At 43.0% G+C, this 16,334-nt stretch overlaps 1 protein-coding gene across 1 annotated transcript in view; it reads right to left on the bottom strand.

Moving 5' to 3' along the window:
• The window catches only part of TRPM3 (transient receptor potential cation channel subfamily M member 3), a 446,509-nt gene that overhangs the window by 95,262 nt on the left and 334,913 nt on the right, over window positions 1–16,334 (bottom strand). The window contains exon 7 of the mRNA XM_059833677.1: window positions 14,596–14,770. Within this exon, the coding sequence (XP_059689660.1) occupies window positions 14,596–14,770 (175 nt within the window). The remainder of the gene's footprint in view (window positions 1–14,595; window positions 14,771–16,334) is intronic.

The following is a 16,334-nucleotide window of genomic DNA, read 5'->3' as shown; positions in this document are numbered from 1 at the left end:
AGTATCATTTAGGTTGGAAAAGACCTCTAAGATCATCAAGTCCAACCATAAACCTAACACTGCTAAGTCCACCACTAAACAATGTCCCTAAGCACCTCATCCATACATCTTTTAAAAACCTCCAGGGATGGTGATTCAACCACCTCCCTGGGCAGCCTGTTCCAATGTCCGACAAGCCCTTCAGTGAAGAAATTTTTCCTAATATCCAATCTAAACATCCCCTGGTGCAATTTGTGGCCATTTCCTCTTGTCCTATCACTTGTCACTTGGGAGAAGAGACCAGCACCCACCTCTCTGCAACCTCCTTTCAGGTAGTTGTAGAGAGCGATAAGGTCTCCCCTCAGCCTCCTCTTCTCCACACTGAACAACCCCAGTTCTCTCAACTGCTCCTCATAAGACTTGTGCTCCAGACCCCTCACCAGCTTCATTGCCTTTCTCCAGACATGCTCCAGCACCTCAATGTCCTTCTTGTAGTGAGGGGTCCAAAACTGAACACAGGATTCGAGGTGTGGCCTCACCAGCATCAAGTACAGCGGGACAATCACTTCCCTAGCTGGCCACAGTGTTTCTGATACAGGCCAGGATGCTGTTGGCCTTCTTGGCCACCTGGGCACACTGCTGGCTCATATTCAGCTGGCTGTCAATCAACACTACCAGGTCCTTTTCTGCAGGGCAGCTTTCCAGCCACTCGTCCCCAAGCCTGTAGCACTGCATGGGGTTGTTGTGGCCAAAGTGCTGGACCTGGCACGTGGCCTTGTTGAACCTCATACAATTGGCCTGGGCCCATCGATCCAGCCTGTCCAGATCCCTCTGCAGAGCCTTCCGACCCTCAAGCAGGTCAACACACCCATGCAACTTGGTGTCATCCGCACACTTACTGAGGGGGCACCCGATCCCCTCATCCAGATCATTGATAAAGATACTAAACAAAACTGGCCCCAATATTAGCCCTGGGGAACACCACTTGTGACTGGCCACCAACCGGATTTAACTCCATTCATCACAGCCCTCTGGGCCATCCAGACAGTTTTCTACCCAGCGAAGAGTGCACCCATCCAAGCCATGAGCAGTCAGTTTCTCCAGGAGAATGCTGTGGGAACTGGTGTCAAAGGCTTTGCTAAAGTCTAGGTAGACTACATCCACAGCCTTTCCCTTGTGCATGAAGCAGTTCACCTTGTCGTAGAAGGAGATCAGATTAGTCAAGCAGAACTTGCCTTTCATAAACCCACGCTGACTGGGCCTGATCGCCTGGTTGTCCCGTATGTGCCGCGTGATGGCACTCAAGATGATCTGCTCCGTAACCTTCCCAGGCACCAAGGTCAGGCTGACAGGCCTGTAGTTCCTCAGATCCTCCTTCCGGCCCTTCTTGAAGATGGGCATCACATTTGCTAACCTCCAGTCCACTGGGACCTTCCTGGTTCGCCAGGACAGATGATGGAAAGTGGCTTGGTGAACAATTCCGCCAGCTCCCTCAGTACCCTTGGGTGGATCCCATCCAGTCCCATAGACTTGTGGGTGTCTAAGTGGTGTAGTAGGTCGCTAACCATTTCCCCTTGGATTGTGGGGGCTTCGTTTACCAGCTCAGGGGGCTGGGCATCTGGAGAACAACTGGTCTTACTGTTAAAGACGGAGGCAAAAAAGGTGTTAAGTACCTCAGCCTTTTCCTCAATCTTTGTCACTCTGTTTCCCCCCGCGTCCAGCAAGGGATGAAGATTCTCCTTAGCCCTCCTTTCATTGCTAATATATTTATAGAAATGTTTTTTGTTGTCTTTTTCAGTCGTTGCCAGGTTAAGTTCTAGCTGGGCTTTGGCCCTTCTAATTGCCCTCCCTGCAACACCTCACAACATCCTTCTAGTCCTCCTGAGTTGCCTGCCCCTTCTTGCAGAGTTCATAAACTCTCTTCTTTTTCCTGTGTTCCACCCAAAGGTCTCTCTTCAGCCAGGCCGGTCTTCTTCCCTGCTGGCTCATCTTCCAGCACATGGGGACGGCCTGCTCCTGCACCTTTGAGACTTCCTTCTTGAAGAATGTCCAGCCTTCCTGGACTCCTCTGACCTTCAGGACTGCCTCCCAAGGGACTCTGTCCACCGGGCTCCTAAACAGGCGGAAGTCAGCCCTCTGGAAGTCCAAGGCAGCAGTTCTGCTGACCCCCCTCCTTACTTCTCTGGCAATCGAAAACTATCGTTTCATGACCGCTGTGCCCAAGACGGCCTCCCTCCGTCACATTCCCTACAAGGCCTTCTCTGTTCACAAACAACAGGTCCAGCGGGGCACCTTCCCTAGTTGGTTCACTCACCAGCTGTGTCAGGAAGTTATCTTCCACATGCTCCAGTAACCTCCTGGACTGTTTCCTCTCTGCTGTATTGTATTTCCTAGCAGACATCAGGTAAGTTGAAGTCCCCCATGAGAACAAGGGCTAGTGATGGTGAGATTTCTCCCAGCTGATTGGGTTGTCTGTAACAGACTCCCACCATGATATCTGCCTTGTTGGCCTTTCCCCTGATTCTTACCCACAGACACTCAACCCTATCATCACCTTCGTTAACCTCTAGACAGTCAAAGTACTCCTTGACATACAGGACTACCCCACTGCCTCTCCTTCCTTGCCTGTCCTTTCTGAAGAGTTTGTAGCCATCCAGTGAAGCACTCCACATGAAAAAAGATGTCAGGGCACAGGTAGAAATGTAGATTCACTCCATGTTAAAGAGAATCAACCTGGAAAGGCTGACACCCTGAAAAGCACTAGCACACTTTGAGTTGCAGATTAGTAGGTCATATATCATATAAATTCTGAAGCCCCTTTTTTAGGCTCTTATAAAAAATCAGTTGGAAATTTGCTTTTATCAAGAAGGCTGGTCTTAATAAAATGGTGCTATCCCTGTAAATACAAGTGGTTCAGAACTATGCTAAGAAAGAAAAAAGGGGTTAATCACTAAGAACAAGTTTCCTAAAAACATCAACTGGAGAATCTAAAAAGCGATTTAAATAAAGCTCTAATTTCCTTTGGAAATGATATATGGAAGTGAAGTACATGAAAAAGTGTGGAAAGTATATGAAGTATGTGAAAAAATACATGGAATTGGAAGAATCTGAAATTAGAGAACTTCAGAAAACATTTCCAAAGATCCGGGGATGAAAACCATCCTGTTTTCTCATAATAATTTAATTTTCCTTAAAAAAGTGTAGAATCCAAACCTGACATTTCAGTTCATTGGCTCTGTCTCAGGCTAACAGACACAGAAAGCAAGAGAAATTTGCTTTCATAAGCATTGAGTGAAAGCAGAACTAACTTCTGAGGCTTCAATAAGCAGCCATCAGTTTCCTTTCCTGAATTAAAGCTGTCAGAAACTGTATCGTATCATAAGTTTAAACAGCATGTAAAGCAAACTCCCTATGAAAGATGGAGGTTTTTTTTTTTTAAAGAAAAAGTATCAAGAAGTGGTTCCCTAACTACAGGGGCACACATCTGTTGAAGTTCCACTGCTCAGAAACTTCCTGTTGTCAACATTTGATTTATGCAGTTTCCTAGCCTTTCTAAGTAATTTTTTTTAACATCTCATTGGTCTGCAATTCTACAGCAAGCCTGTTCACTGTTTTTGTGAGGTGAAAAACTTGAAGTGATTGTAATCAGAAATAGAGACAATAATAGCAAGCTTTCTGATAAAGTAATCATAGCTGAGTTAAGCTTTGTGTAAACTGAAATCAGTCATATCAAGACTGTATCACATTTACTCCTTAGGAATCTGTAAATGTTAGAATGTATCAGATCAAAGTTCCCAATTGTGTAACCCAGCTGGGACAAATACAAACTGTGCCAGGTTATTAAAGGCTCAATCTATGATGCATATGCCAAATCCAATGCATGTAAAACAAGTAACTTCACAGACTACTGTGAGCAAAATAACTGGGACTTGCAGGTAGGGTGATGATTTATCCACTATGCAAAGAGAACCACATTTGTTACACATACAACTTTAGGACACGTTTTTTAAAATCACAGATTCCTAATTTTAGATTCAGGGGAAAAGAGATAGCTTCTTGAGTCTTGTGATTAGAGGTCTAACCTAGAACACAGGAGATTCTCAGCCACTAACTTGGGAACAGCATATTCAGCAGCCTCTGTCATGGATTACGAACCCTCATATGTGTAGAGCTCCATAAGCATAAAACCATCCACTTTACCACACTGAAACTCTATGATTATGACTTCCTTTAAAGTCAGCATACTCCTACCCTAAGAAAACTGGATAGTGTCAGATGAAGATAGCATTTTTATAATCTTTCTGCTAGGCTTCAGTTCAGAAAATATTTTGCAACATACCTATAAAGTCCTGTTTGGGGCATTTTGATATCATGATTCCCTGAATTCCTTTTAATTTGCATGGAAGCAATACTGCAGGTAACTTGCTGCTGCCTAAATGAAATGTCCTACAAAAAGACAATTTAACCTGTTCTTTTCTTTTGTTCCCCATATAGTTCAAATCTGTTCTTTCATTCCCTAAATACATAAGATAAGCCCATTTTCCTACAAGTCCAGGTATCCAACTTCTTTTTTTTCCCAGAGGAGCTGGATTGCTGATGGAATTTAGATACCTACTGTCAAAAATCCGGCATCTAAAGTAGAACTAAGGATATCTACATTCAGTTTCAGAAGAAAAATGTATTTGTAATTATTGTTATGAGTGATTTTTTTTTTTTAAGAAGATGCCAACATTACTCTTGATGCATCAGATCATCAGAACTGACCTGTATGGCTTTACCACAGGAAAAAAGGGAGAAAGGTGCCTTGGATCCATCAGGAGAGGCCACTTAAAAACACTGAAGTGGCAAAGTAAATAAAATGACATTCTATTTCTGTCCAAAATATGCTGGAAGATTAAACAGCATAGCAGAACTCCATTCACTGCTTTGGCTGATGCAGAAGAGACAGATGACAGCATTTTGGCATCCTCCCTCCTCAGAAAAAAAATTTTTGAAGTCATAATAGACATTCCCCTCAATAACATTAGAGTCTTTCAATCTCATGGCATATGATTTTGTAGTGAACATTGGAGAGGATTTGAAAGATCTGGCCTATTGCCAGCTCCCTAAATTATTTAGGCTTTTTTCTCCAGAGATTTGTAGTACTGGAGTTGTACAATGTACTAGAAATTTATAAAGATTATGCTCTAACCCAATTTCAAAATGCATGTTCATTATAGAGTTTTTTAAACTCATTGTTATCAAAATGCTTTGAAATTCTCTAAATGAAACACTCCATTCAATGAACAGCACATAATCGGTTTCTAACTTTTCATTTGTAAATTTTTTTTTTTAAATTATTCTTTTTATTCAGGATAAAGAAAATATATCCGTAAAATATCAATGTGATGTGAAAACTATTCCCTGCCCTCCTTTATGGGAAGCTTAAGCGATTTTCTGTTTGAATTATGATTTGTACTTTAGACAATCACACTGTATGTAAGAAACATGACCAGAGGCTCTGCTGGTATTTTCTTGGGTTGGAATTACAAATAAGACACAGTTGTGCAACTCTGTGGGACTGACTGAATTTCTCATACTTTTTAAATCCATGCATTTTGCATAGCATTATTATGAGAAGAGACAGAAAAGAAATGTAATTATTCCTTCATTCTATTCAAACAGTGATGATTTCTGGGTGCTTTTATGAGGAATCAGCTTTACTTGCAGCTCTTCACTGGTGGTTGTTCTTCCGCACCATTTGTCCCTGACTATGTTTATTAAAAGGTTGTCGCTTCACCAAATGAGAGATGATTGTATTTCAACAGAGAAATTGCCTTCTTCTATCCAGCTTTTGATTTGCAAAGTACTTTGTTACAAGAGAAAGATAGTGATATCAAAATATGCCATGTGAAAACATTCTTACAAAATAATTCAGATGTGATAGTACCCATGATGCCCCATGATGTGGTAGACACCATGGGGGATACAGAAGACCCACATCATATCTACATTATGATCCCTTTTGCTCAAAGTGAAAAATCTTTATATTTTCCCTATTAGAAAAAAAGAGATTTAAGTAATATACTTCAGTTATGAAGCCTCAAAACTATGCCATAGTGGATGCAGAGACAGATCAATCTGAAGGCAATCTTTAATGATTCTCATATGAGGATGCTCATTTAAAGCACAGAGAATGGTTTATGTTTCCTTGTGAACATTGGGCAAGAAATACATTTTTATGGCATTGAATTGAATACCTTAAGGGTCTCATGCTTGCAGGAGTAGAACGGATGGAGGAGTTAATATGCTATAACCTCAGCTTGAAGACTGCATTCAAATATTGCAAGTCATTTCCCATTCTGTAAGGAAATATTTGTCTAAGAAGTGACATAGTTTTAACACAGTGTTTCATTTTTCTCATTTTAAATTCAGCATTTAATAAAAAAAAAATCTCTGAGGATTAAAAACTACTGAATGATCCTACAAATAGTTGTGCTTTACAGTTGTTTTACTTCCAGCTTGTGCTTTTATGCAAGACAATGAAATGAGAAGGCATCCTTGACTACAGAGTCAAAAATACTTTGGCTTTATGTGGAGGAGAGTTATTAACAAGTAGGATATTCACTTAGGGCTCAGTAGGGACTAAGTTTGGCTGTTTATGATCGATCTTATGTTCTTACCCCTCAGTGCTGTTTAACACATTTTCAAGTAAATGAGAAATTAAGTGCTTCAGAGCCTGGAGAACCTCACCTTTAAATTAGGGCCAATAGTGATAAGCAGCCAAATAATTCTTCCAATTCACCACATGGGGAAGGTTGCATTTAAGCTACCTTCTCATGTAGATTATCCCATGTACATAGCTTGTTTGTCGTTAAGATATAAAAAGTCCTGGGAACTTACTCAGCTTACTACTCAGAATTTTATTTGCTTGTAGTGAAAGGCAGCCACCTTGTTCATTCTTAATACTCTGTTCAAGACTTTTCAGACCAAGGCAATATGTAGTCCTTGATATTAAAGTTATGGCAAACTTAAAAAAACCCCACCCGCATTAATTCTGCATATCTGATATTCATAATGCTGAAACCTCAGCTCAGTGGGTAACTGCATATCTGCCTTGCCTTCTGTGGAATTTGGATAATAAGGTGGGATTCCTGTGCACAAAGAACTGTTAAGACTGGCGTTGCTATCTCTTGTGCGACCCGGGGGAGTGGAGACCCGCCTGGCTAACACAGGGTGCAGATAAGGAGGGGGCCCTGTGGAGGCAGGACAGCCCTGCTTGTGGTCAGCAAAGACAGTAAAATAACAGGAATATGAGGTGTTCTTTGTTTCTTCAAAAGGCTTCGTGTCCGATAACTGACCTTTGCCTCATTACTGGTGAAATGCATATTACAACTCACACCCCTCCGTACGCTAATGAAGATTACAGAGATCATGCTAAAAATATATGACTATAGCACTCGTCTCTCCACCCAAATCATGCTACACGTCACATATGGCGGGGGGAACCTCCTAGTTTTGGGGATAAAAGATGGAGAAAATGATTGTTAAAGTGGGAGAGAAGAACCTTGATACCTGACGGACCAGTCGAGGGGCTGCGTTCTCTTCCTCCACCCCAGGCAGGGACGCCTCTCTGGGAAAGCGCTGCACCTCTCACCCTCTGGGTGAAAGTTATCCCCAGGTTCTTGTATTACTGTCAAGTTTGCTAGCAATATTAACCTTAATTAGTAGCACTACTGTAGTTAGTGAATTTATCAACAGCAATCTCGAATCTGTTTCTGTCGCTTTCAATAAAATAACTAATTCCGATTTTTGTGCATCTGGTCAGTGCAAGTCCTTTTGCTGGGGCTCTGATAAATGAATCAGTGAAAGTCCTGGGACTCTGACAGACAAATTTCAAAACTGCATTCCTTTTAACACGACACCTTCCCCTTGGAACTTCAATGAGAGAGATGAGATACTGAGGCCTCAAAACTGATTTAGCTCCAAAGACATCTTTACTTCAAGATATGCTTTACAGTTCCTTCTGACCTGTTCTTGGTACATCACACAGTTGCAGGCAGCACCTCTTGCAAGGCAGTGCAGGCATAGCTCTCTGTGTTGTGCTGGCAGCCTTATTCCACTGCAGCCTAGCGAGGTCTTGCTTACAGTTACAACATGCACCAAATGACTACCCTAGGTGAGTGAAATGGCCACCTTTTAATGAGGAAAGCCTATAACCAGGACTTAAAATAAGGCATATTCAACCTTCTTGTCTCTTGTCTTTTCAAGGACACACATACATTGACATTGCAAAGAGGTACTGCACCTTGATTAATATAAAAAATGGTTCTTTTTTCTGCTATGTGAAATCAATTAGGAAAGATAAATAATGAGGAGGGAAGGCAGGCACATCACAATCCTGTGAAACCCAATACAAAAGGACCTGTTGGGCAGATATGCAATTGTCCAACACTCTTAAGGATATCACTGAGAGGATGGATTGGCGCCAAGCCAAGAGGTATTGGCGCCAAGCAGAGAGCTATTTTTTGTCCTTCACCTCCAGACATAGTTCTTCTACTCTGGAAACAAACTTTCAAATAAACTTAAAAACTCACAGCAGTGCTTAGTACATATATACACACATTCTGATATGTAGAAAATAAATCCGTATCAGTCTGCATTGAGTGAGAATTTAAGACACTGAAAAACCAGCATTCTGCACACAATTTGGATGTACTACATTGATTTAGAGTTTAATAGACACAGTTTTGTATAACCTACTTAGATTCCATCCAAAAGAAAAAGCTCGTAGCTGAACTCAGTTAACGTGCCAATTATTCAGTATTCTCCTCATATTGCTAAGCTCTATTCAAAAGTAGGTTACAGATGGGGAGAAGTACCCAACTGGTATCTGAAGTCTAATGTATTTGGGTAAAATATTTTTATGAATAAAAATAGTACTGGTGTTTCACTTGTGGTATTCTTAAAAATATCATTGCATTTTAGACTGATATTTTCTGAAACAGGGCGAACACAAAGAAATTCCCACTAGCTGGTTTTACAAATTTCATAGTTCCTGCATTCTATTTAACACAAAGTGAACAGGAAAAAGAAAAGAAAAAAATATGCTATTTGATAATATTGCAGACACCACCTGGAATGGCACAAACACAGAAAGAAGACCCATAGTAAGGGAGAATAATAGCTCTCACAAAACCAGACTTGAGCATCTCAGGTAAGAAATGACTTGCTTGTTCTGCCTCTACTGATTCTATCACTTGCCTTTCTTACAGTCAGGAGTTTGTGATGATGAAATAGAATCATAGAATCATAGAATGGTTTGGTTTGGAAGGGACCTTTAAAGATCATCTAGTCCAACCCCTTGCCATGGGCAGGGACATCATTCACCAGGTCAGGTTGCTCAAAGCCCCGTCCAACTTGACCTTGAACACTTCTAGGGATGGGTCATCCACAACTTCTCTGGGCAACATGTTCCAGTGTCTTACCATGCTCATCATAAAGAGTTTCTTCCTTATGCCCAATCCAAAGCTATCGTCTTTCAATTTAAAACCATTGCCCCTTGTTCTGTCACTACAGGCCCTCATAAAAAGTCTCTCTCCATCTTTCTTATAAGCCCCCTTTATATATTGAAGTAAATTGCATTCATTCTCTTCTTGCTATGTTCTTTTTCATGATGACATCAGAACACAGACAAGGTAGATGGAAACTGTATAGTTAGATAGCAAACGATGGAAACTGTATAGTTACATAGCAAACAAAGGGATAAAACAGGTTTGAGTAAGGTTATGTTAAATGTGTTAACAGTGGGGTCACTGAAAACAGAGAAACAACTTCTCAAAGATTCAGATGAACCTGGCACATTCAGATCTATCCCAGATGCAGCACTGGACTATGCATGAACCTGAATATAAACCAGATTTAAGTATTTATGGAAAACTATGTTATTCCCAGTAGGAGTTTTAGGTTGAGTAAGTTCATGATCACATTTATTTTTAAAAAACAGAATAGTGCTTGGTCTAGAGTTCAATGTTTATGGATTTATGTTTTATTATCTGCAAAACATAAAGTCTGGAGGAAGGAAGTCATACCCTTGGTGGAAGACGATCAGGTCAGGGAATACTCAAACAAACTGGACATACAGAAGTCCATGGGCACTGATGGGATGCACTCACAAATGCTGAGGGAGTTGGCTGATGTCATTGCAAGGCCGCCCCATAATCTTTGAACAACTGTGACAATTGGAAGATTTGCCTGAGGACTAGAGAAAAGCAATGGTCACTCTTGTCTTCAAGAAGAGCAAGAAGGAGGATCCAGGGAACTACAGGCTGGTCAGTCTCCCCTTGGTCCCTGGGGAGGTGATGGAGCAGCTAATCCAGGAAACCATATTGAAGCACATGAAGGACTTGAAGATAATCAGGAGTAGTTATTGTGGGTTCATCAAGGGGAAGTCATGCTTGACAAACTGATCACCTTCTGAGACGAAATGACAGGTTTGGTAGGATGGTAGCTGCTACCATGGACTTCCGAAGGGCAGACTTTGGCCTGTTCAGGACACTGGTTGAGAGGGTCCCTTGGGAGATGGCCCTGAAGGGCAAAGGGGCCCAGGAAGGCTGGACCTTCTTCAAGAAGGAAATCTTGAAGGCGCAGGAGCAGGCAGTCCCCATGTGCCGTAAGAAGAGCCATCGGGGAAGACGACCGGCCTGGCTGAACAAGAAGCTTATGCTGAGGCTTGGGGAAAAAAAGAGAACTTACCACCTCTGGAAGAAGGGGCAGGCAAGTGAAGAAGAATACAAGGACCTCGTTAGGTCATGCAGAGAGGTAATTAGGAAGGCGAAAGCCCAGCTAGAACTCAACCTGGCCACGGTCGTGAGGGACAACAAAAAAAGCTTCTATAAATACATTAACAACAAAAAAAGAGCCAAGGAGAATCTCCATCCTCTACCGGATGTGGCGGGGAACATTGTCACGAAGGATGAGGAAAAGGCTGAGGTACTTAATGCCTTCTTTGCCTCAATCTTTAACAGCCACACCAGGTATCCTCAGGGTATCCATCTCCCTGAGCTGGATGACAGGGATGGAGAGCAAAATAGGCTCCCCATGATCCAGGAGGAAGCAGTTAACGACCTGCTATGCCACCTGGACACTCATAAGTCTATGGGGCCTGATGGCATCCACCCAAGGGTGCTGAGGGAGCTGGTGGAGGAGCTTGCCAAGCCACTCTCCATCATTTATCAACAGTCCTGGTTAACAGGGGAGGTCCCGGATGACTGGAGGCTTGCCAGAGTGACACCCATCTACAAGAAGGACCGGAAGGAGGATCCGGGGAACTACAGGCCTGTCAGCCTGACCTTGGTGCCGGGGAAGGTTATGGAGAGGCTCATCTTGAGGGTGCTCACGGGACACATGCAGGATAACCAAGGGATCAGGCCCAGCCAGCACGGGTTCATGAAAGGCAGGTCCTGCTTGACCAACCTGATCTCCTTCTATGACCAGGTGACCTGACTACTGGATGAGGGGAAGGCTGACGTTGTATACCTGGACTTTAGTAAAGCCTTTGACACTGTTCCCCACAGTATTCTCCTGGAGAAGCTGGGCGGCCCGTGGTTTAGACAGGTGCACTCTTCGCTGGATAAAAAACTGGCTGGATGGCCGAGCCCAGAGAGTTGTGGTGAATGGGGTGAAATCCAGCTGGCGGCCGGTCACAAGCGGAGTCCCCCAGGGCTCAGTTTTGGGACTGGTCTTGTTTAATGTCTTTATTGATGATCTGGATGAGGGGATCGAGTGCTCCCTCAGCAAGTTTGCAGATGACACCAAGTTGGGTGGGAGTGTTGATCTACTTGAGGGTCGGAAGGCTCTGCAGAGGGATCTGGACAGGCTGGATCGATGGGCTGAGGCCAACCGGATGAAGTTCAATAAGGCCAAGTTCCGGGTCCTGCACTTTGGCCACAACAACCCCATGCAGTGCTACAGGCTTGGGGACGAGTGGCCGGAAAGCTGCCCCGCAGAAAAGGACCTGGTAGTGTTGATTGACAGCCGGCTGAATATGAGCCAGCAGTGTGCCCAGGTGGCCAAGAAGGCCAACAGCATCCTGGCCTGTATCAGAAATGGTGTGGCCAGCAGGAGCAGGGAGGTGATCGTGCCTCTGTACTCGGCTCTGGTGAGGCCGCACCTCGAATACTGTGTTCAGTTTTGGGCCCCTCACTACAAGAAAGACATTGAGGTGCTGGAGCGTGTCCAGAGAAGGGCGACGAAACTGGTGAGGGGTCTGGAGCACAAGTCTTATGAGGAGCAGTTGAGGGAGCTGGGGTTGTTCAGTGTGGAGAAGAGGAGGCTGAGGAGAGACCTTATCGCTCTGTACAACTACCTGAAAGGAGGTTGCAGAGAGGTGGGTGCTGGTCTCTTCTCCCAAGTGACTAGTGACAGGACAAGAGGAAATGGCCTCAAGTTGTGCCAGGGGAGGTTCAGGCTGGATATTAGGAAAAAGTTCTTTACTGAGAGAGTAGTGAAACATTGGAACAGGCTGCCCAGGGAGGTGGTAGAGTCACCCTCCCTGGAGGTATTCAAGGAGCGTGTGGATGTGGCATTGTGGGATGTGGCTTGATGGGCATGGTGCTGTGTGGTGTTGGGTGGGTTGGTTTTTGGTGTGTTGTGTGTGGTTTTGGTTTGTGGTTTTTTTTTTTTTTTTTTTTTTTTAGGTTGGACTTGATGATCTCAGAGGTCTTTTCCAACCTTAGTGATTCTGTGATTCTGTGATTCTGTGATTCTGTGATTCTATGAGGAGCAAGCAGTAGATATTGTCTACATAGCCTTCAGTAAGGCCTTTGACACTGTCTCCCATAAGATCATCATAGAGAAGTTGTTGAAGTATGGGCTGGAGGAGCAGACAATGAGGTGAACTGAGAACTAGATGAATAGCTGCGCCCAGAGCATTGTGATCACTGGTATGAAGTCCAGCTGGAGGCCAGCAACTAGTTGTGTATTCCAGGGACCAATCCTGTGTCCAATCCTGCTCAACAACCTCATTAATGGTCTGGAAGATGGGGCTAAGTGTACCCTCTGCAAGTTTGCTGATGACATAAAACTGGGAGGAGTGGCTGATATGCTGAGGGTCGTGCTGCCCTTTGGCAGATGGACCTTGACAGGCTGGAGAAATGGGCTGACAGGAACCCCAAGAAGTTCAACAAGGGGAAATGCAAACTCCTGCACCTGGGGAGGAATAACCCCATGCACCAGTACATGCTGGGGGCCACCCAGCTAGAAAGCAGCTTGGCAGAAAAGAAACTGGGGTTCTTGGTGGATACCAAGTCGACCATGAACCAGCAACGTGTCCTTGTGGCAAAAAAAAGCCAACAGCATCCTGGGCTGCATTAGGAGGAGTGTTGCCAGCAGGTGGAGGGAGGTGATCCTTCCCCTCTACTCAGCACTGGTGAGGCCACACCTGGAGTGCTGGGTCCAGTTCTGGGCTCCCCAGGACAAGAGAGTCATGGACATACTGAAGCAAGCCCAACAAAGAGCCATGAAGATGAGACTGGAGCATCTCTCCTATGAGGAGAGGCTGACAGAGCTGGGACTGTTCAGCCTCGAACAGAGAAGGCTCAGGGGGGATCTCATCCATGTATATAAATACCTGAAGGGAGAATTTAAAGAAGATGGAGCCAGACTCTTTTCAGTGGTGTCCTGTGACAGGGCCAGAGGCAATGGGCACAAGCTGAAACACAGGAGGTTCCCCTCTGAACATCAGGAAATACTTTTGTTTACTGTGTGCGTAATGGAGCACTGGCACAGGTTGCCCAGAGTTCTTGTGGAGTCTTTATCCTTGGGGACATTCAAAAGCCATCTGGACATGGTCCTGGGCATCTGGCTCTAGATGGCCCTGGTTGAGCAGGGGGGTTGGACCACATGACCTCCAGAGGTCCCTTCCAATCTCAACTGTTCCGTGATTCTATGGTTGTTTACATATTTTTGGGGTAGAGGGGAAGAACAAAGAATATTAAAGATTTGCGCATTCAGGAATAATATGCACTTTGAAACCTGCAAAGCGTGCTTACAGCCTGATTCATCAAAACCGCACTTCAATCTTCTATAATAAAAGCTAAATAGTATCCTTTCCTCACCTTGAGACTGCAAAGAAAGGTGGGACAGTGCAAACACAGATCAGTGCACAAGCAGTCATGTGTGAATATAGGCGGGTGTGCAGAATCACCCCCAATAGGGCAAGGCAAATACAAACTAGCTTATATGAACATGTAGGGCTAAATGAAACCTGAAGACAGCCATACCACTATGTATAATGACATAGCATATCTAAGCCAGACCGTTGTCTGAATCCCTTGACCTGCAACTGCAAGATACCATAGATTGTACTTGTCCATGTGTTACATGTCATGGCAAGTAACTATATGATACAGTTTCTACTTCTGTTTTATTCTGTAGACTTTAATTAGTGGTGTTTTAACCCCCTTTTTTTTTTTTTGTTCTGGATACCTTCAGTATTTCACCTGTATCAATGATGGAAACAGCCACGTGAGGAAGATACTGCTTTTGCACTATATTGCTAATAATTTCCTGGGCTCTACCTTACCACTAAATTGAACCTGTGGATGGAGAAAGAACACACACTAAGAAATTACTTACCCTCCTTCTTCAGAGTATTTGTGACCAAAGGCAAGGATGTCAGATGCCCGGCCACTGCCATCACATATCACTACAGGAACAGGAGGAGTGTCTCGCAGGTACTCCAGAACGATGGAGATAACATTGGGACCTCCTTCCACAATGAGGGCCACCACTGGAACCCCTTGACCAATTCCTGGAGTAAAAGAAAGAAACAAACAAAGAAACAAACAAAAAAAAACAAAAAAAAAAAAAAGGGAACAAAAAATACGAAGCCAGCAAAGCAAACAAAACATAACAGAAGACAGAAAAAAAAAAAATCAGACTGAAATTGCTGCATTGTGACTGTACAGCATTATGTTAGAGAAAATGGCATTTGGAAAATCATAGATTTTAAGGACAGAAGGAACCAGTGTAGTCATCTCATTGGTTCCACTGGATAAAACAGGGTTTTCTAGAATTATCTTCTGTTTTAAATACAATATTTATGGTTGAAATAGACCATGAATTTTTTAAAAGATAGAATCTTGGTTTGAAAGCATAGAGAAGCTACCACAATTCTTCCTAACATGTTCAGAGTCATGACTTTGTAGCTTGCTTGTAATCTAGATTTTGCATGGTGTCAGTTTCCAGTCATTGGGTCTTCCAGTAGCTTTGCTTGCTGTTTTAAAATCCTCTCTGCGATATTTTTGTTGCTGTATTGGATGCGTTTTAAGGTTGCAGCTGGATAGCCCTTTAACCTTCTCTTTGATAAACTAAACATACTCTGTTACAAGTCAATGCAATAGTTGTTTTACAATCCCAGACGGTCTCACAGTTTTTCTCTGAATTTTGCAGCATATTCCTTGATTGGCAGACCCCACACTGGGGACATTGCTCCAGAGAGAGCTGAACTAGTGCTGAACCAGAGGAGAGACATCGTCATTTTCAATACTTGTGGTATAATTAGATAGGAGCCCTTTGCAAAAGTTGCAGCACAGACTGCCAGGAAAGTCTCATGGTTTTAGAGAAAGGCAATCTGACACCAGGCTGGTGTTAACATAACTGAAAAAGCTTTTATGGTTGTCAACTCTTGACCAGTTGAGAGTGGGGCCAATTAGAAGGACTTAGGCGATAGAACTAGTTGAACTTTTTCTATTAGCATTTTTTTGTCAACAGAAAGACTTTTTCCTTTTAAGTTATATTTTCCTAAGAAAAACTATATGCATTCTGCACAAAATTTTGATGCTTCACTGAAAAATAAAAAGACTGCCCCAAACTGTTAATAGTTGAGTTGGTAAAAGTTCCATGAGGCCAGGCAACAAGTTTTAATGTGACGGCCTCAGGTTTCCATATAGAGGGAGTTCAGTCCACAGAAACAAAGGTAAGCCTGTGAGACTGAAACATTAAATCTGGTTAGACCCTCTAGAAACATTTACAAATCAAATAACTTTTGATAGTCACAACAATTTTTAAGGATTTGAATTAGTGTCAAAAAATGAAGTGAACTGTTTTTTAAAAAAGAAAAAAACCCAGTTCTTATATAAAATAACAAAATATTGTAAGCACCTCCTGAACCACGTTACAAGCAAATATTGTGTTTCCTGGAGAGACTCAGGATGCTTCATTATGGCTGCATCTACTGTCAGTTTGTGGCTCTTTTGTTATATAATTTAAGTAAAGTGCATGGTGTTTATTTATGTTAAGAAAACTATAAGCAGATTTATAAAATACAGGCTAATGGTAGAGAGTAAGAAGGTTAGAATATAACAAGGTGATTA

The sequence above is a fragment of the Gavia stellata genome, chromosome Z (genome assembly GCF_030936135.1).
Source record: "Gavia stellata isolate bGavSte3 chromosome Z, bGavSte3.hap2, whole genome shotgun sequence".
NCBI lineage: Eukaryota > Metazoa > Chordata > Aves > Gaviiformes > Gaviidae > Gavia > Gavia stellata.
The sequence above is the reverse complement of the archived record's forward strand: the minus strand, read 5'-3'. Positions and strand labels throughout refer to the sequence as shown.